General features: G+C 41.6%; 1 protein-coding gene across 1 annotated transcript; it reads left to right on the top strand.

The window, feature by feature from the left end:
* The first annotated feature begins 3,827 nt into the window (after positions 1 to 3,827).
* Positions 3,828 to 6,653, top strand: LOC110537211 (prolactin-releasing peptide receptor-like). The gene is made up of 2 exons (XM_021623078.3): positions 3,828 to 4,373; positions 4,555 to 6,653. Exons 1-2 carry the CDS (start codon positions 3,922 to 3,924, stop codon positions 5,189 to 5,191), a joined length of 1,089 nt encoding a protein of 362 aa, XP_021478753.1. The 5' UTR covers positions 3,828 to 3,921; the 3' UTR covers positions 5,192 to 6,653.
* Positions 6,654 to 9,868: the final 3,215 nt, after the last annotated feature.

The following is a 9,868-nucleotide window of genomic DNA, read 5'->3' as shown; positions in this document are numbered from 1 at the left end:
AAGTTCAAGGGGGCCGAATACTTTCGCAAGGCACTGTACGTGTAGGAAATCAGTCGGGGTCTCAACTTACTGTTAGGATAGTGTAATACACAAAGTGCGGTTGTGAATCAGCAGTTTTCCTCTTATGTAAGTCATTGACAGTCACTCAAATAGCCCATGTCAGCTAACATTTTTAAAATCTAAACTGGCCAAAATTACTGACCGGGCATGAAGGGCACATGTCCAGGGGCCCCGACTTCTAGGGGGTCCCCATTGATAGTTTTAGTCACTCTTACTCAGATATCATTCTACAAATGGCATGTGTAGAATTTCAGGAAATATGCTGTAAAACTGAAGTTTTTTCTTTCCGCCCTGAGGCAAAATTAGTAGAATTCCATGAAATATGTTGTAAAATTGTTAAATGTTATCTATGCCCCATGGCAAAATTTGTAGAATTTCAGGAAATGTGCGTTAAAACAAATGTATACTAATAATACTTATCTCTATGCCGTCAAGAGGGGTCTTCTAAAATGTTTTGCCGGCGAGGTGGGGGGCCCCCAACCAAATCTCTCTTAGGGCCCCCAAAAGGCTAAGGCCAGCCCTGCATTTATACTATAAAATATCAGTTTTGTGGAAAATTCTATACATTTCACAAGAGCTACCTCTCCTCAAAACTTGTTTCCCCAAAGCTATTTAAATATGGTACAGCTGGCATGGGAATGGATTCATGATATTCTTTTTTTCAAGTCGTTTAGTAAATGAAAGGAACATTTATGAAGGGGTTTAGAATATTTTCTCATTAATCACTACAGAATGAATCTACTTTAATTAGCATACTGTAGAAAGCCTACAAACATATGTTTTGATTGATTAATGTAATGTCCATATTGATGGATCTATTGGTTGTGTCTGTGTTCTCAGGGGTCATCTGAAAACTTGGCTTTTGGCCCATGGTCACTGTAATAGTTTGGAGAAAACCACAACAGTTAAACTCAACCATTAAACCAAATGTCACACTCGTATCCAGTCACAGTTAGTGGTGTGACGATTCTGAAATTTAGGGTAATGACTAAGTGTGATGCAAATGTTGACAGTTCTAATCATAATTGTAATATTAAAAATATATATTTTGATTGAAATGCATCATAATGCATCCTTATAAATTAGCTACGATATACCTAATGTATACAATCAGTAGTTTCTCCTCCCAACGGGTAGGCCGTCATTGTAAATAAAATACAATTCTTAATGACTTGCCTAGTTAAATAGGTTAAATAAAAAATGCTGTAAAATGATTACCAACATTACTCACTTCATGTCAACAACAAACAAATGGTATTGAATATATTATATCTACTTAAAAAGAAAGTTTAACCCCCCCCCCTAAAATACATTTATTAAGACTATTATGGCAGGTTTTTTTTCTCAGAATAATCTAGAGGCGAAAGAAACGCACACCTATTTAGGCGAGGTGCTGGCTAGCGGAGTGGATCACTTAAAAAAATAAAGGAGAGTTCAATAAAGTTCATGTTTTTTTCCCATAATTGTCGGTTACACGATTATAGGATAATAGTGCCAACTCTAATCATGGTGATACTTTCTTTTAAGGGGGTCTGTCAGGCATCTTTGAGAAATCCATAAAGCTTTGTCTTTCTAATGATTTCAAAATGTGACTGTCCTTCCTTTACCAATACCTTCAGTATTGTATAATCATGTGTTATTTCAGAAAATTATTTCATGAATTATTTTGTTGTATGAAAGCCTTCAAAAAATAGTAAAAGCTTTGACATTTTCTTATAAAATGTCCATTACAACAAGTAATTATTGAAATTATTGCTTCAACTTTGTTGATGGGCTTCATTGCGGTCCTCAACAAATCATGCTGCATGCATGATTAGTTTTCATGCAGAATAGAAGACATTTAAGGAAAAGAAGGAAAGGAGAAAGCCATATATTTATATTGTTCTGCTTATACTGCTCCAGATATTACCACAAGCCTGTTCTCCCCAGTTAGGATGCCACCAACCTCATGTGCACTGAACAAAAATATAAACGCAACATTCAACAATTTCAAAGATTTTACTGAGTTACAGTTCATATAAGGAAATCAGACAATTGACATAAATTCATTAGGCCTTAATCTATGGATTTCACATAACTGGGAATACAGATATGCATCTGTTGGTCACAGATACCTTAAAAAAAGGTAGGGGCGTTGATCAGAAAACCAGTCAGCTTCTGGTGTGACCACCATTTTCCTCATTCAGCGCGACACATCTCCTTCACATAGAGTTGATCAGGCTGTTGATTGTGGCCTGTGGAAGGCTGTCCCACTCCTCTTCAATGACTGACCACGCTGTCGTACATGTTGATCCTCAGTGGGTGACATGTCTGGTGAGTATGCAGGCCACAGAAGAACTGGGACATTTTCAGCTTCACGGAATAGTGTACATATCCTTGCAACATAAAGCTGTATATTATCATGCTGAAACATGAGGTGATGGCGGCGGATGAATGGCATCTGTGGCATTGTGTTGTGCGACAAAACTGCATATTAGAGTGGCCTTTTATTGTCCCCAGCGCAAGATGCAAGTGTAATGATCATGCTGTTTAATCAGCTTCTTCATATGCCTCACCTGTCAAGTGGATGGATTATCTTGATAAATAAGAAATGCTCACTAACAGGGATGTAAAATTTGTGCACAAAATTTGAGAAATAAGCTTTTTGTGCTTATGGAACATTTCTGGGATCGTTTACTTCAGTAGAAAGCCAGTATGAGGTTTAGGCTCATGCAAGAATGAAAGGTCGGCGGGTGCGTGGGAGTGAAAATATCTATAGAGTTAAAAAAGTACTCTCACTCAAAACCGTGAAGAGGATTAACCCAAGGAGTCCGAGATGCAAAAATAATATCCTTAATTTAATACATGCTTGAAAGAATACAAACGTGTAAAATGCAAGGAGCTATATACTGTAACAAATAAAAAGGAAGGAGCATACGTTTTGGCCTTATGCCTTCATCAGTGCTGTACAAACAAATTAAGAAGACACGTACTTAAGAAGACACACCTGATGTGTGTAACAGGTGCAACAGGTGCAAGCAGATAGTTAATTAGAGACTGGCGAATCGGGAGTCAATGCATATTAACAAGGAATATATAGAACAGTATCAAAATTGGACAATTCAAATGTCACATATAATTGGAAAGAGACAACAGTCTGGGCTACATAGCAATATCAGAAGCAATAGATATGAAATACTGGGGGAGACTGCTGGTGCATGTAGACAACACTACTGGAAACATACAAGGTCCAATTCCTGATTAAGCCCTTTGGGGTGTAGAGTTTTTAAGTAGAAGATCCATCTCACTTCCCACCGGAGTAGGCGCTCATCCGTATTGCGGCATCTGTGGCTTGACCAAACATGGTCAATGGCACCGAACTTAAGATCAGTCACAGCATGATTAGGCCCTTGAAAATGTTTGGCCACTGGTGATTTTAGGTAATTTCTTCAGATAGTAATGCATTGCTTATTGATGCGTAACTGTAGTTGTCTGAGCGTATGGACAAGACAGTAGATGCACTACATTGTTAGATCGACATGTAATTAATCTATTGATGGTGTATTCTTTATTTGTTGCTGAAAATTCTGAAGGTGTGGCACTTTTTAATACCGGTACAGGCCACACAATCCTTTATTTCAGCTCATGAAACCTGGGACCAACACTTTACATGTTGCCTATACATTTTTGTTCAGTGTACAATAATTTAGGATCTACATCATTCACTTGTTTGAATGTCATTGTTTTCCAGTTATGAGCATTTTATTCTCATTGTTTGTCACTAAAACTTCCCCAACCCCTGTGCTTTGCCTCTTCCATGGTAAGCTGCTAAGTGGCTGGTACCCAGGGCTCCCTACTGCTGTGTAGTTAATCGGTTACAGTATGGAAGGCAGTGGCACTGGATGGACTGGAGGTCTGCTGCCCTCTGTAGGCGAAGAGGCAACTAAGGAGCACTCAGTCTTTGAGGTGGCTGTCCAGAACGGCTTGGCCAACCACAGCTCCCTGTTTGCAGACGTGGTTCTGCTGCAGAGCTTCAAGCTGCTCATCATCCCATGCTACGCCCTGGTGGTGGTGGTGGGTGTTTTGGGGAACTACTTGCTGCTCTACGTCATCTGCCGCACCCGCAAGATGCACAATGTCTCCAACTTCTTCATCGGGAATCTGGCCTTCTCAGACATGCTGATGTGTGTGACCTGTGTACCATTCACCCTGGCCTATGCCTTCAACCCCCGTGGCTGGGTGTTTGGAAGGTTTATGTGCTACCTGGTGTTCCTGATCCAGCCAGTCACAGTTTACGTGTCTGTCTTCACCCTCACCGCCATTGCTGTCGACAGGTGGGTGGGTCCCTCTGACTTGAGATAACAAAAAGTCCATCGGTTTTGACTGGATAGTTTCAAATTAACTGAAATACCAAAAAGTATGTAAAACAATACAATTGTAATTATTGATCTTTATGAAAATGTTTTTCAAAGCAATGAATAAATCAATATTACTGTCCCTCTGTGTCCCTGCCAGGTACTATGCCACTGTGCATCCTCTGAAGAAGCGCACCTCGGTGGCCACCTGTGCCTATGTGCTGTCAGGGATCTGGCTGCTGTCCTGTGGTTTGGTGGCTCCAGCTGTGGCCCACACCTACCATGTGGAATTCAGAGAGGAGGGCCTCACCATCTGTGAGGAGTTCTGGCTGGGGCAGGAGAAGGAGAGGCTAGCCTACGCCTACAGCACCTTGCTGGTCACCTACGTCCTGCCACTCTCTGCCGTCTGTGTCTCCTACCTCTGCATCTCTGTCAAGCTGAGGAACTGTGTGGCACCGGGACATCGGACCCGGGACCAGGCAGAGGCACAGCGAGCCCGGAAGCGGAAGATCTTCCGTCTGGTTGCGCTGGTTGTGGCGGCCTTTGGGGTGTGCTGGCTGCCCATTCACGTGTTCAACATACTGCGTGACATCGACATCCGCCTCATCAACAAGCGCCACTTCCTGCTCATCCAACTAATGTGCCATCTGTGTGCCATGAGCTCATCCTGTTGTAACCCCTTCCTGTACGCCTGGCTGCACGACCGTTTCCGCGCCGAACTGAGGAAGATGTTCACCTGCCACCGTCGCATCGGCATCCCTGCCAACCACTGTGCGACAGCCAGCGTGGCCCTGTGACTGTGCAGGGACAAGGAGAGAGAAGAGACAGAAGATCTCTGATACCAGTGTAAACATGTTATAGGTCCAATTTTCTGATTATTTGCTATTGACTTAATGTGGATATGACAAGAGTTAATTGTGAATTACAGCTGATAACAGAGATATTAGGTGGTTCCCTAGTAATTTTCGATGAACAAATCAATTGAACATGCATGAGGCGATTGCCTGGAAAGAATGAATGAACTGATTGAATGCCAATAATATGAAGGTAACACAAGAGAGAAAAAAGCAAGAGAAAGAATAAAGGGAGAGGGAAGGAGAGGGAGAAAGAGGAGGCGAGGTGACAGGACTACCAAACAAATGTTATTTGGAAGGCCATTATGCACAGCCACAGTCAATGTTTAACACCAGGATACATCAGCAAGCAGGAGATTCATCTGCCAAAAATTAGAGGTTTGGTAGATAATTTCAAGGCAGCTAAGCACTGTTCACACAATAGTTGCTTCTACATACGCGATATCCCCCATAACTCCAGGTGGACAGTTGTCTGCTGAGGTTAGAGGGTAGTAGTTGTCCCACCTAGCTATCTTAAGATTAATGCACTAACTGTAGGTCGCTCTGGATGAGAGCGTCTGCGAAATGACTAAAATGTCAATGTAAATAGTCAATGCAGGTTTGGTCCCCAGATTGGTGTTTGGCAGTGGATGACATGCTTAGTGACATGAATACAGATATAATCTCGGTCTCCACTCTGTGAATAAACATGCTTATTAAAACAGTAGGTGGTGTTTGTTCCCCCATGGTTACATCCCTATTTTTATTGCAGTTTTATCAGTCTGTTACCCATCTTTGTCTCTGGGGAACGTACACCGCTTCTGAAAATAGTCATTTAGAATTGTTTGCTACCCGAGTGGCGCAGCGGTCAAAGGCACTGTATCGCGGTATTGCGGCATCACTACTGCCAGGGTTATATCCCAGGCTGTGTCACAATCGGTCGTGACCGCCTGCAGGCTGACTTCGGTTGTCAGTTGAACGGTGTTTCCTCCGACACATTGGTGCAACTGGCTTCCGGGTTAAGCGAGCGGGTGTTTAGAAGCGCGGTTTTGGCGGGTCATGTTTCGGAGGACGTATGACTCGACCTTTGCCTCCCCCTAGCCCGTTGTGGAGTTGCATATCACGAAAAAGGGTATAAAATTTGAAAAAACTCAAATGTAATTAGGTGTTTGTTAGGCATTTGCTGAGGTCATGCTTCCCACCTCATGCTTGCATTAATGACTGCATCATAGTTTAACTGAGGTGTTGATTCTTATTGGTTTTTTAGACCAACCACAAAAAACCTTCCCCACTTTCAATACATTTAGTGAAATGTCATGGTGCCTAATAAATGGCCTTCTGTGGTTTGTGTCATGCCATATAAAATGTCTGTCCTTAAGTGATTGCATGCAATTATGTGTAAAATTCTGAATAAACAAACACTGAGAATTGGCCAATTGCTGATTGAAAAAAAAGCTAATAAGCTTAATGTATTACAGATGGCAAATGTCTTAAATCATTAAAAACTGAATTAAATCAAATTACAGCACAGAACAATATTTACACAGGACTGATTCATTTACACTTATTAGGCTATATCACTTAAATGCAATGTTAGTTTTTAGGCATAGTTTGTAGACCATAATGAATAGACTGAGAAGGAGTAAATGGAATATTTAGAGGCAAGATTGCAGTTAACTAGAGATCAACTAAAATGCACTAATCCAAGAACAAGTAAACAAAATACTAATATTATATTTCAACAAGTAAACAGTGATCTGTATGACTGTCCACAAATTCCATCTGAGGTTGCTGTGGTCACGTATGGTTGCCATGGTCACATATTAGGGATTTTATATTCTGTTAATGTGTTAGGCCTATGCGGTAACAATCCTCACACCACCCAATAGCATCCAAATAAATCCATAGAGAGCAACAAACACACTTGAGAACAATGTGGATTCAGCAACAATGACATTTGAGGCTGCGTTTACACAGGAAATCCAATTCTGATCATTTTTCACTCATTGGTCTTTTAATCAATCAGATCAGCTATGAAAAAGTTCTGATGTGAAAAGAACTGATGTGAATGGACCAAATAGTGGGACCAACACACAACTTCTGTACAAATTAACCCCCCCCCCCCTAAAACAATATATATATATATATATACAGTGGGGCATAAAAGTATTTAGTCAGCCACCAATTGTGCAAGTTCTCTCACTTAAAAAGATGAGAGAGGCCTGTAATTTTCATCATAGGTACACTTCAACTATGACAGACAAAATGAGAAAAACAAATCCAGAAAATCACATTGTAGGATTTTTAATGAATTTATTTGCAAATTATGGTGGAAAATAAGTATTTGGTCACCTACAAACAAGCAAGATTTCTGGCTCTCACAGACCTGTAACTTCTTCTTTAAGAGGCTCCCCTGTCCTCCACTCGTTACCTGTATTAATGGCACCTGTTTGAACTTGTTATCAGTATAAAAGACACCTGTCCACAACCTCAAACAGTCACATTCCAAACTCCACTATGGCCAAGACCAAAGAGCTGTCAAAGGACACCAGAAACAAAATTGTAGACCTGCACCAGGCTGGGAAGACTGAATCTGCAATAGGTAAGCAGCTTGGTTTGAAGAAATCAACTGTGGGAGCAATGATTAGGAAATGGAAGACATACAAGACCACTGCTAATCTCCCTCGATCTGGGGCTCCACACAAGATCTCACCCCGTGGGGTCAAAATGATCACAAGAACGGTGAGCAAAAATCCCAGAACCACACGGGGAGACCTAGTGAATGACCTGCAGAGAGCTGGGACCAAAGTAACAAAACCTACCATCAGTAACACCCTACGCCGCTAGGGAATCAAATCCTGCAGTGCCAGACGTGTCCCCCTGCTTAAGCCAGTACATGTCCAGGCCCATCTGAAGTTTGCTAGAGAGCATTTGGATGATCCAGAAGAAGATTGGGAGAATGTCATATGGTCAGATGAAACCAAAATATAACTTTTTGGTAAAAACTCAACTCGTCGTGTTTGGAGGACAAAGAATGCTGAGTTGCATCCAAAGAACACCATACCTACTGTGAAGCATGGGGGTGGAAACATCATGCTTTGGGGCTGTTTTTCTGCAAAGGGACCAGGACGACTGATCCATGTAAAGGAAAGAATGAATGGGGCCATGTATCGTGAAATTTTGAGTGAAAACCTCCTTCCATCAGCAAGGGCATTGAAGATGAAACGTGGCTGGGTCTTTCAGCATGACAATGATCCCAAACACACCGCCCGGGCAACGAAGGAGTGACTTCGTAAGAAGCATTTCAAGGTCCTGGAGTGGCCTAGCCAGTCTCCAGATCTCCAGAACCCCATAGAAAATCTTTAGAGGGAGTTGAAAGTCCGTGTTGCCTAGCAACAGCCCCAAAACATCACTACTCTAGAGGAGATCTGCATGGAGGAATGGGCCAAAATACTAGCAACAGTGTGTGAAAACCTTGTGAAGACTTACAGAAAACGTTTGACCTCTGTCATTGCCAACAAAGGGTATATAACAAAGTATTTAGATAAACTCAGTACATGGAACAACGTTAGTGTCAAAAATATTATCAAAATTAAGTTTGGTCTGAAGTGTCTGTCCTATATCTGAGAGATATAAGAAAGATCAGGAAACACGTTATTTTGTTTTACATGTATTTATCCCCTTATTTTTGCCACTTAACGGTCCACATATGTACTTCCAATAATTTTTTAAACTGCTACCAGGGGACCTTCAGAGTCTTGTGAGGCCTGTGGGCGTCCTAGAGCAAAACAGAGTCTCACCTTTCCAAAGAGGGGTCATATTAGTGTATAGCCAAACTGTTCGGACTGTTCGGACAGAAGTTGACAGAGTCCCAAGACAAATGTGGGGGTCATAGAGCAAAATGGAGAACACCATCATATTCATGAGAGTCTCAACCGTTCGGACGCTTCAGACAGTTTTGTGGGAAGACCGATTTTCAGGATGTCTCATGGTCTGACAAACTCTGTTCTTGCTCTGTGACATTTCACTGCAGATGCGGAAGCGTGACATTGGCGGATGCAGTGGATCCAATGCAAAAAAATGATATCTTAGGAAAACTCCACCCAAAAACTATATTTAGGTATTTAATTAATTAGTCCATTGTTGACAGTCCCAAAATGTTTCACTTGTCAGTAATCAAGTTTCAATATATATAACTTTCAAAATATATACATGTTCCCCGTATGATGCATTTTGCTTCACATGATGCTGCACTTTGTATCATATGCTGCAAAATACATCATACGGGGATGATTTCTGTATTTTTAAACTGGGGATTTTTATGAGCGACTCCAGGATGCTGGCCTTCTAGGCAGAGTTGCAAAGAAAAAGCCATATTTCAGACTCACCAATAAAAATAAAAGATTAAGATGGGCAAAATAACACTGACCCTGGACAGAGGAACTCTGTCTAGAAGGCCAGCATCCCGGAGTCGCTTCTTCACTGTTGACGTTGAGAGACTGGTGTTTTGCGTGTAATATTTAATGAAGCTGCCAGTTGATGACTTGTGAGGCAATATTTAGCTGCCAGTTTCTGCCAGTTGAAGACTAGACACTCTAATGTACTTGTCCTCTTGCTCAGTTGTGCACCGAGGCCTCCCAC

The sequence above is a fragment of the Oncorhynchus mykiss genome, chromosome 12, assembly GCF_057628025.1.
Source record: "Oncorhynchus mykiss isolate SJ-2025 chromosome 12, ASM5762802v1, whole genome shotgun sequence".
NCBI lineage: Eukaryota > Metazoa > Chordata > Actinopteri > Salmoniformes > Salmonidae > Oncorhynchus > Oncorhynchus mykiss.
This window is presented reverse-complemented; position numbering and strand designations above follow the sequence as displayed.